The sequence below is a fragment of the Hippopotamus amphibius genome, chromosome 1 (assembly GCF_030028045.1).
Source record: "Hippopotamus amphibius kiboko isolate mHipAmp2 chromosome 1, mHipAmp2.hap2, whole genome shotgun sequence".
Lineage (NCBI taxonomy): Eukaryota > Metazoa > Chordata > Mammalia > Artiodactyla > Hippopotamidae > Hippopotamus > Hippopotamus amphibius.
The window spans coordinates 67104187-67121425 of NC_080186.1; the positions used below are offsets into that span (position 1 = coordinate 67104187).

At 37.5% G+C, this 17239-nt stretch overlaps 1 protein-coding gene across 3 annotated transcripts in view; it reads right to left on the reverse strand.

Moving 5' to 3' along the window:
* MIGA1 (mitoguardin 1) overlaps window positions 1-17239 on the reverse strand; it is an 86075-nt gene that overhangs the window by 4975 nt on the left and 63861 nt on the right. For all 3 annotated transcript variants that reach the window (XM_057715621.1, XM_057715604.1, XM_057715612.1), the window contains exons 10-15: window positions 16949-17021; window positions 16176-16262; window positions 14438-14536; window positions 11115-11249; window positions 3292-3345; window positions 487-603 (exon numbers count right to left, since the gene is read on the reverse strand). In XM_057715621.1, coding sequence (XP_057571604.1) covers window positions 487-603; window positions 3292-3345; window positions 11115-11249; window positions 14438-14536; window positions 16176-16262; window positions 16949-17021 — 565 coding nt within the window. The remainder of the gene's footprint in view (window positions 1-486; window positions 604-3291; window positions 3346-11114; window positions 11250-14437; window positions 14537-16175; window positions 16263-16948; window positions 17022-17239) is intronic.

Genomic DNA, 17239 nt, shown 5'->3' on the forward strand with positions numbered 1-17239 from the left:
AGACTTTTCTTGGCACTGTGCCAGACAGAAAATTCTGCAACAAGCTGCAAGTTGTGTTTTGGTAAATTCAAACTGCTGACATTGGAATACAATTTTAAACTTCCATCTTGCTTCTCATAGCTGGGATTCTATCACTCATACTACCCTGAACCAGAACTTATTTCTAAACTGCCACATGTGCAATAAAGACAGATATTATTTGTTTTACAAATTTCAAAAGTGTCCAGGCATGAAGAACTGTCTATAGCAATTTGTTTAAGATTGTAACACATATGAGAACACATATACATTACAGAAGGAATTGATAAGGTGAATGGACTTGTTGAATCTTCCCCAGGATAAAGCACCAAATCTATATAATACTGTTCCACTGGCATGGGTGACTTTCATAACTTTACATTTAAATAACAGTCTTTCTTCTACAAAAGCAAAAACAAAGAATAAAACTTTATCCGAAAAAAGAAATGATTCAATGACTGAACATACCTTAAAGAAGCAACATAAATCATAGAGAGAATTTCTAGGACCCAAAAAGCCCCAGGCGAGGACAGGGCTGATGTGCTCACAAATGGCATAAAAATGGGCAAAAAATCCATCTGGGATCTATTTCAAAGTAAAGGAGAAACAAGTTATTTTTACCTTCCTGCATTTGCTTGCTATCCATCATATGACCCACTCTTTTTGAGGACAGACCAAGGGTCACTGATAAGCCAGCCTAGTAAGACAGCTAATAAACTTACAAGTACTGTTAGAGTCACAGAATACTTTATGTAGATTTCATATCCTAGCCAACAATTTCAATGTGCTGAAAACATTATTTCTTAAAGGTATTTTCACCTCATAAAAAAGCAATCACAGTGCTATAACCAAGCAATAACAAGAATGCTACAATGTTTCTTAGCAGTATAATTTTTAGGATTAATGAGACTACCATGGTTTTAGCTAGTTCAATAGAATTTAAGAAATTCTATTCAATCACTTAATTAGATTATCTGAAAAAGAATAAAATGAAATTTAAATTAAGCACAAAAATACACTTACTAGAATTCTAACATTTAGTTAAGGAACCAGATATTATTGAAGCTTTTCTTTTTTTTTTTAAGATTTTTTGATATGGACCATTTTTAAAGTCTTTATTGAATTTGTTACAATATTGCTTCTGTTTTATGTTTTTTGGGATTTTTTACCACAAGGCATGTGGGATCTTAGTTCCCTGACCAGGGATCGAACCCACGCCCCCTGCATTGGAAGGCAAAGTCTTAACCACTGGAATGCCAGGGAAGTCCCTACTGAAGAATTTAATTATGTAATGCACCTCTTTGTGAAACAGTAATACATACAGTTGTGATTCAGGAAACTCTTTAAGTTTATTAATAACTTTCTAAATTTCCCTTGTTAGATAACATACTGTGAGATCTGTCATAGCATCTACTGGGGATAAGTATGCCTTAAGATTCTGTCACTTGGAGTAGTTATTTTCTGTTTTACAGGCTCCAAGATATCTTTTAAACCTCAATTTAAAAATATATTACAACAGCAGTTACCATTTAATGAGTATCCATTATATTCTAGATAATGTGCTACATTCTATTTAATTCAATAAAACATTCCTAGAAAGGTAGGTCGTGTTAACATCATTTTAACATGTAAAAAGTGACACTTCAGAGAGGTTAAAAAACCTATCCTAACTCACAAACAGCTAGTTACTAAAGGCCAAAAAAGTTATTACGGATACACTGACTGTAGTCTAAGAGATGTTCTGCATATGTTAAAATTCTAAATCCCATACTTATATTAACTATATATATTAACTATATTAGGAATTCAGACAGGTAAGAAGTTAACACAGGCTAGAGTCATGCTTTATCAAGGAATAACGTGAGCTGAACTCAACAGTAGGTAAGATTTACTGAAGCACAGAGGATAGAGTATGGCATTCTGGGATAGGAAATAGTTCCCCAAGAGGTGAGATATACAGGTATCTGTGGTTACAGGAAGATGAATCCAAGGCATGAGATTTACACTAAGAAGTAAGAAAAAGAGGTTAGTATAATGATAATAATATTACTATCATTAGAATTATGGAAACTACTACTTATTAAACTCTTTTATATTTACTCAATTTTATGTTTTATCTCATTTCATCTTTAGAGCAGCTCTATGAGGTAGGTATTAACTCCACTTTGCAAATAGGAAAACTGAAGGTCAGCTGACAGTACCTGCCTATGATCATACTAGCTAGTGTGAAAATCAAACCCAAGTCTACAAGTCTGTTCCCCAGTTCTAAACCAGTGGTTCCCAAACATTAGAGCTTCTACTCATCAGTTGGAGAGCTTGTTTAAAACACAGGGTCTTTGGAATCATTTTTTATACAATTTTTAAAGGTTACTTCCCTTTACCATTACTACACAATATTGGCTATATTCTGCATGTTGTAAAATACATCCCTGCCTGTACAACACTGTACAACAATTCTTTTAAATAAGAATTATTCAAATATATGTTTCCAGAATTATTTTTAACAAGCACCTTCTACAGATGCTGTGAGGACTGTGCTTTGGAAACACTGCACTTGGCAATACTATCTCAAAGTTATAAGGCTCAGACTTAGAGATATGGACATGATAAAAGACGACAGGTCAGTGGGCAAATAATAATAAAATAATAATAACCAACACGTGCATAATGCACTATATACCAAGCACTATTTTAAGCACTTTATATTTAATCCTCAAAAAACCCCATGAGGTAGATACTATGCTTTTCTTTAGAGGTGAAGAAACTAAAGCATAGAGAGGTTAAGACTTGCTTCAGGTCATGGCTGGTAAGTGACACCTGAAATCAGGCAGTCTCACTCCAGCGTCCATCCCTTTAGCACAGGAGTGTATGGTGAGAGCAGTGTGTGGTGGCTGAGACGGGCTGGAAGGTGTAGAGCGTGGGGGCAGGAGACAAATTTTGAGATGTTTTTTTGGTAGGTGCTCTCAGTTGAATAAGGCACTGTAGAATCAAACATCATTTCCCAATTGGATTACATGAAGAGGAATCCACTATGCGAAACAACTTTTTAAATCTTAAAATATCATTAAGTGAAAAAACAAAGAACAAAAACTCTTATTAGAGCTGTTTCCAACTTCAAAAACAGAGAGGCGAACCCCGTGCCAACAATCAGTCATCTAGCTTGTGGGACAGAGCTTATGAGCTGCCATCCCCCGCTGAGAACGGACTCAGACGTTTCACTGAAAGGAGCTTCAAATTACTTTACGAAGAAGTCCAAGACATAATGAATCTTACCTTCATCTGCTGCCTTTTCTGTTTCAACACTGACCAACAGCTTGAAGCCACAGCCTAAATAGACACAGAGGAGAAAACACAAGATGTAAATTTATAACTAGATAAACGTTCCATTTAGAAAAGAGTAACTTTTATTAGATATTCAAAGTTTAAAGGTCTAAAATGTTTAAAACATTAACTAAAAAGAACTAGTCCATGTTTTTTCCATTGTTTGAAAAGATTAATGAAAAGGTGTTTATAAATTTTTAAAGTAAATACAAAGGCAAACTAAAAGAAAAAGGCTGAACTCTGGTGCCAAGGAACTTGGTAATTACAATTCAAGTAATATTTTTCTTTTAAGAATACTAGTGCTGAGGAGTTGCAGGAGGGAGGGGATATGAGAACATATGTATAAATACAGCTGATTCACTCTGTTGTACAGCAGAAACTGCCACAACAGTGTAAAGCAATTATACGTCAATAAAGAGCGTAAAAAAAAAAAAAAAAGAATAGTAGTGCTGGAAACAGTTGTGAGTTGAGCCAACAGTTTTATTCAAATAAAGAACTAAGAAAAACAACCATAATGACAGAGACAAAAACACCCAAGTGGATCCTTAAGAAATCTGACCCCACTCTGGCATGATTTCAATCAAGCTCACTGTCCCAAATCAGCTACAGAAATGAAGAACATGTAACTTTTATGGTTGAAACATACTTTGAGGGAAAAGTGGATTTATTAAAAATGCTTTAAAATTCAATATCAGGAGAAGAATCAAGATGGCAGAGTAGGAGGACATGCGCTCACTCCCTCTTGCAAGACCACTGGAATTACAACTAACTGCTGAACAACCATCAAAAGAAAGACACTGGAACTCACCAAAAAAAACCACCCCACATCCAGAGATAAAGGAGAAGCTGCAATGAGACGGTAGGAGGGGCGCAATCGCGTTAAAATCAAATCCCATACATGCGGGGTGGGTGACTCACAAGCTGCAGAACAGTTATACCACACAAGTCCTGAGGGTTCTGAGCCCCACATCAGGCTTCCTAACCTGGGGGTCCAGCAATGGGAGGAGGAATCCCCAGAGAACCAGACTTTGAAAGCCAGCGGGATTTGATTGCAGGACCTCCACAGGACTGGGGAAAACAGAGACTCCACTCTTGAAGGGCACACAAAACAGTGTGCTCACCAGGACCCAGGGGGAAGGAGCAGTGACCCCAGAGGAGACTGAACCAGACCTACCTGCTGGTGTTGGGGGGTTGCCTGCAGAGGTGGGGGGCAGCTGTGGCTCACTGAGGAGACAGGGGCACTGGCAGCAGGGGTTCTGAGAAGTGCTCATTGGTGTGAACCCTCCCAGAGCCCACCATTAGCCCCACCAAAGAGCCTGTAAGCTCCAGTGCTGGGTTGCCTCAGGCCAAACGACCACCAGGGTGGGAACACAGCCCCACCCATTGGCAGACAAGCAGATTAAAGTGTCACTGAGCTCCGCCCACCAAATCTGATTAAAGTTTTACTGAGCTCCACCCACCCAGCCCAACCCACCATCAGTCCCTCCCATCAGGAAGCACCCACGAGCCTTCCAGACAGCTTCCTCCACAAGAGGGCAGAGAGCAGAATCAAGCAGTATCAGCAGTATTTCATCTTGTGGAACTGAAAACCACAGCCACAGAAAGACACAGAAAATGAAAAGGCAAAACACTTTGGACCAGATGAAGGGACAAGATAAAACACCAGAAAAACAACTAAATGAAGAGGAGATAGGCACCCTTACAGAAAAAGAATTCAGAATAACGATGGTGAAGATGATCCAGGACTTTGAAAAAAGATTGGATGCAAAGATCGAAAAGTTGCAAGAAAAGTTTACCAAAGACCTAGAAGAATTAAAGAACAAACAAACAGAGATATGCAACACAATAACTGAAATGAAAAATACACTAGAAGGAACCAACAGCAGATTAACTGAGGCAGAAGGATGAATAAGTGACCTGGAAGACAGAATGGTGATAATCACTGATGCGGAAAAGAATAAAGAAAAAAGAATGAAAAGAACTGAAGACAGCCTAAGAGACCTCTGGGACAACGTTAAACACACCAACATTCGCATTATAGGGGTCCCAGAAGGAGAAGAGAGAGAGAAAGGACCTGAGAAAATACTGGAAGAGATTATAGTTGACAACTTCCCTAACATGGGAAAGGAAATCGCTACCCAAGTCCAGGAAGTGCAGAGAGTCCCAGGCAGGAGAAACCCAAGGAGAAACACGCCAAGACATATAGTAGTCAAACTGACAAAAATTAAAGACAGAGAAAAGTTATTAAAAGCAACAAGGCAAAAATGACAAATAACATACAAGGGAACTCCCATAAGGTTAACAGCTGATTTCTCAGCAGAAACTCTACAAGCCAGAAGGGAGTGGCACGATATATTTAAAGTGATGAAAGGGAAGAACCTACAACCAAGAATACTCTACCCAGCAAGGATCTCATTCAGATTCAATGGAGAAATCAAAAGCTTTACAGACAAGCAACAGCTAAGAGAATTCAGCACCACCAAACTAGCCTTACAACAAATGCTAAAGGAACTTCTTTAAGCAGGAAACATAAGAGAAGAAAAGGACCTAACCAAAACAATTAAGAAACTGGTAATAGGAACATACATATCAATAATTACCTTGAATGTAAATGGACTAAATGCACCAACCAGAAGACACAGACTGGCTGAATGGATACAAAAACAAGACCCATATATATGCTGTCTACAAGAGACCCACTTCAGACCTAGGGACACATACAGACGGAAAGTGAGAGGATGGAAAAAGATATTCCATGCACATGGAAATCAAAAGAAAGCTGGAGTAGTGATACTCATATCAGATAAAATAGACTTTAAAATAAAAAATGTTACAAGAGACAAGGAAGGACACTACATAAAGACTGAGGGGTCAATCCAACAAGAAGAGATAACAATTATAAATATATATGCACCCAATATAGGAGCACCTCAATACATAAGGCAAATGCTAACAACTATGAAAGAGGAAATCAACAGTAACACAATCATAGTGGGGGACTTTAACACCCCACTTATACCAATGGACAGATCATCCACACAGAAAATTAATAAGGAAACACAAGCTTTAAATGACACAGTAAATCAGCTTGATTTAATAGATATCTATAGGACATTAATTCCAAAAACAGCAGATTACATATTCTTCTCAAGTGCACATGGAACTATCTCCAGGATAGGTCATATTTTGGGTCATAAATCAAGCCTTGATAAATTCAAGAAAACTGAAATCATATCAAGCATCGTTTCTGACCACAACACTATGAGATTAGAAATCAATTACAGGAAAAAAACTGTAAAAAACACAAACACATGGAGGCTAAACAATATGCTACTAAATAACCAAGAGATAACTGAAGAAATCAAAGAGGAAATCAAAAAATACCTAGAGACAAATGACCATGAAAACACAACGATCCAAAACCTATGGGATGCAGCAAAGGCAGTTCTAAGAGGGAAGTTTATAGCGATACAATCCTACCTCAAGAAACAAGAAAAAGCCCAAATAAAGAATCTAATCTTACACCTAAAGAAACTAGAGAAAGAAAAGCAAACAAAACCCAAAGTTAGTAGACGGAGAGAAATCATAAAGATCAGAGCAGAAATAAATGAAATAGAGAAAAAGAAAACAATAGCAAAAATCAACGAAACTAAAAGCTGGTTCTTTGAGAAGATAAATAAAATTGATAAACCTCTAGCAAGACTCATCAAGAAAAAGAGGGAGAGGACTCAAATCAATAAAATTAGAAATGAAACAGGAGAAGTTACAACAAACACCACAGAAATAAAAAGCACCATAGGGGATTACTACAAGCAACTATATGCCAATAAAATGGACAACCTGGATGAAATGGACAGATTCTTAGAAAGGTATAACCTTCCAAGACTGAATCAGGAAGACATAGAAAATATGAACAGACCAATCACAAGGAATGAAATTGAAACTATGATTAAAAATCTCCCAACAAACAAAAGTCCAGGACCAGATGGATTCACAGGTGCATTTTATCAAACATTTAGAGAAGAGCTAAAACCCATCCTTCTCAAACTCACCCAAAACACTGCAGAGGAACACTCCCAAACTCATTTTACGAAGCCACCATCACCCTGATACCAAAACCAGACAAAGATACTACAAAAAAAGAAAACTACAGACCAATATCACTGATGAATTTAGATGCAAAAATCCTCCACAAAATACTAGCCAACAGAATCCAACAACACATTAAAAGGATCATACACCATGATCAAGTGGAGTTTATCCCTGGAATGCAAGGATTCTTCAATATACACAAATCAATCAATGTGATACACCATATTAACAAACTGAAGGATAAAAACCACATGATCATCTCAATAGATGCAGAAAAAGCTTTTGACAAAATTCAACACCCATTTATGAGAAAAACTCTCTGGAAGGTGGGCATAAAGGGAACCTACCTCATCATAATAAAGGCCATATATGACAAACCCACAGCAAACATCATTCTCAATGGTGAAAAACTGGAAGCATTCCCTCTAAGATCAGGAACAAGACAAGGATTTCCACTCTCACCACTACTATTCAACATAGTTTTGGAAGTCCTTGCCACAGCAATCAGAGAAGAGAAATAAACCAAAGGAATCCAAATTGGAAAAGAAGTCAAACTGTCACTGTTTGCAGATGACATGATACTATACATAGAAAATCCTAAAGATGCCACCAGAAAACTACTCGAGCTAATCAATGAATTTGGTAAAGTTGCAGGATACAAAATTAACACACAGAAATCTCTTTCATTTCTATACACCAACAATGAAAGATCAGAAAGAGAAATTAAGGAAACAATTCCATTCACCATTGCAACAAAAAGAATAAAATACCTAGGAATAAACCTAACCAAAGAAGTAAAAGACCTGTACTCAGAAAACTATAAGACACTAATGAAAGAAATCAAAGGTGGCACAAACAGATGAAGAGATATACCATGTTCTTGGATTGGAAGAATCAACATTGTGAAAATGACTATATTACCAAAAACAATTTACAGATTCAATGCAATCCCGATCAAATTACCAATGGCATTTTTCACAGAGCTAGAACAAGAAATTTTACGATTTGTGTGGAAATGCAAAAGATGCCGAATAGCCAAAGCAATCTTGAGAAGGAAAGATGGAGTTGGTGGAATCAGGCTTCCCGACTTCAGGCTATACTACAAGGCTACAGTGATCAAGTCAGTATGGTACTGGCACAAAAACAGAAATATAGATCAATGGAACAGGACAGAAAGCCCAGAGATAAACTACGGTCAACTAATCTATGACAAAGGAGGCAAGGATATACAATGGAGAAAAGGCAGCCTCTTCAATAAGTGGTGCTGGGAAAACTGGACAGCTACTTGTAAAAGAATGAAATTAGAACACTTCCTAACACCATACACAAAAATAAACTCAAAATGGATAAAAGACCTAAAGGTAAGGCCAGACACTATAAAACTCCTAGAGGAAAACATAGGAAGAACACTCTTTCACGTATATCACAGCAAGATCTTTTTTGATCCACCCCCTAGAATAATGGAAATAAAAACAAAAATAAATAAGTGGGACCTAATGAAACTTCAAAGCTTCTGCACAGCAAAGGAAACTATAAGCAAGACAAAAAGACAACCCTCAGAATGGGAGAAAATATTTGCAAACGAATCAACAGACAGAGGATTCATCTCCAAAATATACAAGCAGCTCATACCAAAAAAGCAAATAACCCAATCCCCAAATGGGTGGAAGACCTAAATAGATGTTTCTTCAAAGAAGACATGCAGATGGCTAACAAACACATGAAAAGCGGCTCAACATCACTAACTATTAGAGAAATGCAAGTCAAAACTACAAGGAGGTATCACCTCACACCGGTCAGAATGGGCATCATCAGAAAATCTACAAACAGTAAATGCTGGAGAGGGTGTGGAGAAAAAGGAACGTTCTTGCATTGCTGGTGGGAATGTAAATTGAAACAGCCACTATGGAGAACAGTATGGAGGTTCCTTGCAAAACTAAAACTAGAGTTACCATGTGACCCAGCAATCCCACTACTGGGCATATACCCAGAGAACACCATAATTCAAAAAGACACATGCACTCCAATGTTCACTGCACCACTATTTACAATAGCCAGGACATGGAAGCAACCTAAATGTCCATCAATAGAGGAATGGATAAAGAAGATGTGGTACATACATAGAATGGAATATTACTCAGCTGTAAAAAGCAATGAAACTGGGACATTTTTAAAGACATGGATGGACCTAGAGACTGTCATACAGAGTGAAGTGAGTCAGAAATAGAGAAAAACAAATATTGTATATTAACACATATATGTGGACTATAGAAAAATGGTACAAATCAACCGGTTTGCAAGGCAGAAATAGAGACAGAGATGTAGAGAACAAACATATGGACACCAAGTGGGGAAAGCAGGGAGAGTTAGGGTGGGAATGAATTGGGAGATTGGGATACCAAACTGTACATTCTAAATATATGCAGTTGGGACTTCCTACGTGACACAGTGGGTAAGAATCTGCTTGCCAATGCAGGGGACACGGGTTCAATCCCTGCTCCAGGAAGATACCACATGCCGTGGAGCAACTAAGCCCATGCGCCACAACTATTGAGCCTGTGCTCTAGTGCCCATGAGCCACAACTATTGAGCCCATGTGCCGCAACTACTGAAGCCCACGCTCCTGGAGCCCGTGCTCTGCAACAGGAGAGGCCACCTCAATGAGAAGCACACGCACCACAAGGAAGAGTAGCCCCCGCTCGCCACAACTAGAGAAAGCCCACGTGCAGCAACAAAGACCCAACACAGCCAATAAAATAAATTAATTAAAAAAAAAAAAAAAAAGAAGCAGCTGCAATTGCAGACAGTCTCCTCATACTATAGAAGGCTTAGTTATAAAAAATAAATAAATAAATAAATATATGCAGTTTATTGTAAAAAATAAAAAAATAAAAAGTTAAAAAAAATTCAATATCAGGAATTTCTAAAATAACTGTGAAATACCCAAATGAAACATTTTTTAAAAGGCATTCAAACGTCATCATAAATTCCACCTACTTCAAGGTATACACTTAACCTCAACAAAAAAAATGTTAAATAGAAATGTGAGTACAAAAAACAATAGAAACGGAAAACATATTGCCTAGAATATAGTTTAAACCTATTTTATTTTTGCACATGCCTGTTTTTTCTACCTTATTTTTTTTTTTTTTTTTGGCTGCACTGCACGGCTTGTGGGGTCTTAGTTCTTTGACCAGGGATTGAACCTGGGCCCTGGCAGCAACAGCACAGAGTCCTAACCACTGGACCACCACAGAATTCCCTTCTACCCTAATTTTTGAGAGTATTTGGTAACAAGACTCTCTGTATTTTCCTCCAAAAATATATATATCATATTTTCACTGAAATTGCTATATTTCAGTTTAGTCATAGAGCCATTTCAGTTACAGAGAATTTTTTGTTAGGCCTGAACTAGTTTGAAACCCAAGTGGTTTTTGAGATCTGAAGAAATACTGGACCCTCCATGTCAAGGCAGGGACTGACAGAAGAGTCAAAAGGAAGATTTCATCTTCAGATGTTATACATCATACACAACTGATCCCCATATCAAAGGCTGAGCTCAGTTTCCATAGCAGTCATTCTACAGGCAGACATATATAATATATATAAATCTTATTCATTTTCCCAGCTCTGATTGTTTTTCATCAAGTTTAAATGGTTGAGAAAGGTAAATCATCACTTACAGTTTCTTTGAAGGAGGAGTTTAGCCAGCGATTATTTACTACATTCTGTATGGATGTGGGTGGGTTTTCTAAATCTTCAAAGGAATCCATTAATATAAAATCCAAAACAACATCATAAAAATTTAGATTTTTCACCTGCATTAAATTATAAGTTAACACAGAAATTATTAATTACATAGAGCTGAAATAAAGTCTGAGTCAGGGCTTCATACATGACAACAGCAGTACGTTTTTAGTTGAATTAGGTTATATCTCTGACAAAAAAAGAGGAGAGGCAACTATGAAAACAACTCACTCCCAGAAATTATAATTCACATGACAGCTGTTTCTTCCTAGATCCCATCAGGTGAAATTAATCTCTCCCTCCACTCTAGGAGTCCTTTGTCCGTGCTTTTATTACGGTATCCGCAATGCTCATTCTGCTTTGTCATTTACTTACTAGTATATCTGCCTGTCTTCCCCACCACATCATGAACCTCTTGCTCTTTCATTCATTCACGCAAATTGTACTGTACTACAAGCTATACCAGGTGCAAACCAGATGCTTAGAGGTTAGTGGGGAAAACAAACAGCAATAAATAAGTCCACAAGTACACAATTAAAACTGTGATAAGCACAGTAAAGGAAAAAGTACAGGGTACTATGAAAGCTTATGAAAGCTTCTAATCTAGACTGCATGTCAGTGAGGGCTTTCTTCAGGAAGTGAGGAAAGCCAGGTATAGGAAATACCTTGTCGAAAACCTGGAAGGTAAGAAAGAACGCAGTGGTGCTGAGCCAAAGAATACCGCTGTAAAGTGTGCTGTAGCTCTCTACGGCAGAGAGCACAGGGGTAAGTGCTTAGCCATAAGGAGGAAGGGCCGGCTCCTGCACAGTTTATGGCCCATGCTAATGATTTTGGATTTTATTCTCACAGTATTTTGGGGGGTAGCAGTGGAGGGGAGATGGATGATTAAATCTTCTTTTTAAATCTTCAGTATCTTGTGAATCTATTTTTTCCCCCAGTTTTAGTGAGACATACAGCATTGAATAAGTTTAAGGTGTACAGCATAATGATCTGACTTACATACATCATGAAATAACTACCACAATAAGCTTAGTGAACACCATCACCCCATATAGATACAACATTAAAAAAATTTTTTGCCTTGTGATGAGAACTCTTAGGATTTACTCTCTTAGAAACTTATTTATCATACAGCAGTGCTAATTATCTTTAACACATTGTACATTACATCTGTAGCACTTATTTATCTTGTAAGTGGAAGTTTGTACTTTTTGACCACCTTCATCCAATTCTCCCTCCCTCAACCCCCTACCTCTGGTAGCCACAAATGTGATCTCTTTTTCTATGATTATGTTTGTTTGCTTTTGAAGTATAATTGACCTATATTATGTTAGCTCCTGGTATACAACATAGTGATTCAATATTTCCATACATTTCAAAACCATCAACATGATAAGTCTAGTCGCTATCTGTCACCAAAGATATTACATAGTTACTGACTATATTCCCCACACTGTACATTTCATACCTGTGACTCACTCATTTTATACCTGAAAGTCTGTACCTCTTAAATCTCCCTCACCTGTTTCCTCGCCTCCCACCATCCCCCTCCCATCTGGCAACTACCTATCTCTGTATCTATGACTCTGTCTCTGTTTAGCTAAGTTTGTTCATTTGTTTTGTTTTTTAGATTCCACATGTAAGTGAAATCATACAGTATTTGTCTTTCTCTGCCTGACTTATTTCACTTAGCATAATACCCTCTAGGTCCAACTGCTGTCACAAATGAGAAGATTTCATTTTTTTTAAATGACTAATATTCAGATTTATATTTTTCAAGACCATCTTGGCAGCAATGTGGAGAGCGGAATGGAGAGGAGGAAGAATGCATACAGGGAGGGGAGGAGTAGACAAGGAGTCAGGGAAAGACAGATACTCGGACTACAGTGGGGCTGGCAGGGACTTCCCTCATGGCACAGTGGTTAGGAATCCGCCTGCCAAAGTAGGGGACAAGGGTTCAAACCCTGGTCCAGGAAGATCCCACAAGCCATGGAGCACCTAAGCCCATGCGCCACAACTATTGAGCCTGCACTCTAGAGCCCACGAGCCACAACTACTGAGCCCGTGTGCCACAACTACTGAAGCCCGTGCACCTAGAGCCTGTGCTCCAGAACAAGAGAAGCCACTGCAGTGAGAAGCCCGCGCAGCACAACAAAGAGTAGCCCCTGCTCACAGCAACTAGAGAAAGGCTGAGTGTAGCAATGAAGACCCAACACAGCCAATAAATAAATAAATGAATGAATAAATAAATAAATAAAATGGGGCTGGCAGGAACAGAGAAAAGCTGAAGAAATTGAAAGATATATAGGAGTTAAACTGATAAAACTTAGAGATGAATATGATAAAGCAGGCGAGGACCAGGAAAGAGTAAAAGATGAGTCCCAGGTTTCTGGCCTGTGCAACTGAAGGGATGCTAATTCCTTCACTGAGTGAGGGAACACCAGAGAAGGAAAGATTACACCTCTATGTTTCTGCACCTACTGTTTTCTCTGCCTAGAAAGACTTTCAGCCTCTTGAAAACTCATTCTTTAAGCTTCCATTACAACAAGATATTCCAGGTTCATCATGTGCTTTCTCTATCGCAGTGCTGAAATCAGCCATTTTTCGAAGGAGTCCTAGTTCCTTTTAGCAGAGAGTGGTACTTAGAAGCCAAGATCTGCATACTACGAATAATTTCTTTTGAGGTGTTTCGGCTTCCAGACTTTCTCAGTGAATACAGCTAGGAAGTTTATGTATGTTTATGTGTAAACAAACCTTTCTATTTATTTCTATATCTATTTACCTATCTGCATTGTAAACTATGAATTCACACTGACAGCTCCAATTCCAATCCTACCTTTTCATACCTCCCTTTTCTCTGACAGTGAGAAATCTGCTCTGATGATTCTCAATATATTTAATTATGTTTGATCCTGTGTATGTGGCCAATCCCCTGGCCCCCCTGAGCTGCTACTGTCCTATCTGAAACCATTCTTGCACAGGCTACCATTATTGCCCTGCTAGGGCCTGCTCATTGACTGTTGGAAGGAAGGAAGAAGGGAGAGAAGGAATGAAGGGCTTTATAAAAAAACATTATTTTCAACTGTTGCCCCAGTGTGTAAAGACAATGCTTGCTATTGTTTATGACTCTGTCATAACCACCATCACACAATTGGTTTTACTGTCATTTAACAAGGACAAGGAAACAGTGGCCTCAAATTATGTAAATATTATGTGTAAATAACTAAGGGGGTAAGTATTATAAAAAATTTGAACTTACTCCTCTAGCAGCAAGTTCCATTTCCGTACTATCCCAGTGATCAGTCTGCTCTAAAAAATAGATCATTTCATCAAAAACATCTTCAAACTTCTTTGGATTCTGCAGAAGAAAACACACTTTAATCCTAAACTCAACTTTATAACAAAGCTCAAGCCTACAAAGTAAATAAGTTACTCTTCAAGTAAGTTTGTTAGCTCTTCATTCTATTAGGTAACTGAATTAAAACACATTTTCAGGACTTCCTAGGTGGCGCAGTGGTAAAGAATCCGCCTGCCAATGCAGGGGACACGGGTTTGAGCCCTGCTCTGGGAAGATTCCACATGGCACGGAGCAACTTAAGCCCGTGCGCCACAACTATTGAGCCTGTGCTCTAGAGCCCGTGAGCCACAACTACTGAGCCCATGTGTCGCAACTGTTGAAGCCCACGCACCTAGGGCCCGTGCTCCACAACAACAGAAGCCACTACAATGAGGAGCCTGCGCACCACAATGAAGAGTAGCCCCTGCTCGCAGCAACTAGAGAAAGCCTGTGTGCAGCAACGAAGACCCAACGCAGCCAATAAATAAATAAAATAAATTTATTAAGAAAAAAATAAACACATTTTCAACGTATGCCATATTCATCCGGTTTAATATTTTGTTAGTCTAACATTCTGCAGGAGCCAAGACTAAGAATGTAAGCAAAATGTCATAAGCAAACTGCTTACTACTCAAATATGTGTGGTTTATTTAGGTCAGTCCTTAAGATAAAAACTCGGTTACAGCAGATACTACATGATGCTTTTGATGCAATTCTGTTCCTTTTGGAAGAACTCTAGTTCAAATCAGTGGGTTTATCTCTTGGGAAGGCCAAGAAAGCAACATAAGATTTACATTGGGTTTACTGTCTTTCTAGTGGTGGCAATTTGATAGGTAGAATAGGCTATTGCGTTGTTTTAATTTGAATTTGTTTGACTATAAAGCGATGGAACTTTTTCACATAATCATTAAACATTTTTTCTTCTTTTGTAAAAAAAAAAAAAAAATTTACATTGGGAATTGCAAGTAGTTAATATCACCCCAAATTTATGTTGCACTTTTAAAATATTTGCTTTTCCATTTATCATTTATTTAATCATCATAAGAACTCTCTGAAATAGGATACCATAAATAAAATTTTATTATACAAATAAGGGAACTGAGGTTCAAAGGAATTGGGTTTGAAAACCTGGTGTTCAACTGGCTCAGAGAAAGTCTGTTTTTTGGGTTTTTTCTCATCATCTGGACACACCCTACATAAAGGAAAACTGGCTCCTTACAGTCTTAAAGTTCTTGCCATTGCTTCTGCCTCATTCAGTCTCATGAAGATGAGTAAGATTAAGAGGCAGCTCAATTTGTATTTCCAGATTTCTGAGAGCTACACTATTTCCTGGAACCTTCTTACTGAAGAGGATTGAGGGAGATAAGAGAAGAGGTACTAGAAATAACAATAATGGTGGCTGTAGTAGCAGATCTAATAATTCTTACCATGATATTCACAGGTTTTACAGCAAATTGGGAAAAATTTATCATCTTGATCAAAACAGTGTGAACTTTATACAAAGAAAATAAATCAATGTTCATTAGGTTATTTATTTTTAATATATGAACCTTTAAAAGTATCTATAAAAACATTTTCTTTTATTAAAAATTTAATATATTTTAATCTTCAGTTCAATTGAAATAACAATTAAAAAAACTTGCCAACAAAACAACTTTACCTTTCGTGCTTTTACAATTAACGCTGATAAAATTTTCCTTCCACTCTCAGCAAGGAATATCCTGTTGGCTGTTTCTGAAAGAATTACCTGAAAAATATCCATCCCCCAAAGAAAAAAAGAGACCTATAATTAATTTGAATGGACATTTGACTTTATAGCACATCTATGCATAAATAACCCAAATATAGTCAACACGTGGTATGTGGCACTATTTTAGCAGGCAGACCACAGAAAAAGTCCTAAGTTACTAAAATAAAAAGAGCTCTTGAACATATGATTAAAAAAGATTAAAAGGAGAGAAATCTGAATTTAAATTCTGTTCAATTTAATATTAGAAAATCCAAAATAAATATTATACAACTCCAAAACATAGAAAAATAAAGATAATTTTGTTGTTGACCTTATTTCATTTTAGGAAACTGATGAGTTCACAACTGATTCAAATGAAAAACATTCTAGAAAATATACTAATTGATAGTAAGAAAAAGGCTTTATAGTTTAAGCAGCCATTTGTACACATACATCTCCAGCAACAAAATATCCTATTTTGATAAAATGTGGTAGACCCAGAAGCTATAGGAGAGGATGACAAATGAAGACAAATGAAGGGAGACAGCAGGCAGGAAAAATAAACTTAGTAGACTTTTTATTTGCCATTAGGAATGAGGAAAATAAAGAGCAAAGAGCTGTCCTGTTTATACGCAGCTGGATTCTATAGCATGAGGGTGGGGATGAGTGGCTGGGTGAAGTCACTTAATGTTAAAAAAAAATACCTGAAAAGCCTGTCGAATACAGTGAAGTTTGGCAAGAAAATCACTGTCTCCTAGGCACTCCAACATTTCAGTTCTAAGTAATAAACAGGGGAGACAATTGTTAAAGTGCATTTAAGATCAAGCCTACTACAAGTTTGGACTCGAAAAAGGCTTACCCTCAGGACCTTAATAAAAAACACATGCCTTTTCGATACTGACAAAACATGTAAAAAAATTTTTTTGAACCTAGAAACATGTTTTCCCCTAGCCTCATAAATATTTTTAACGAATATCAGGCAAACACAGCAATAG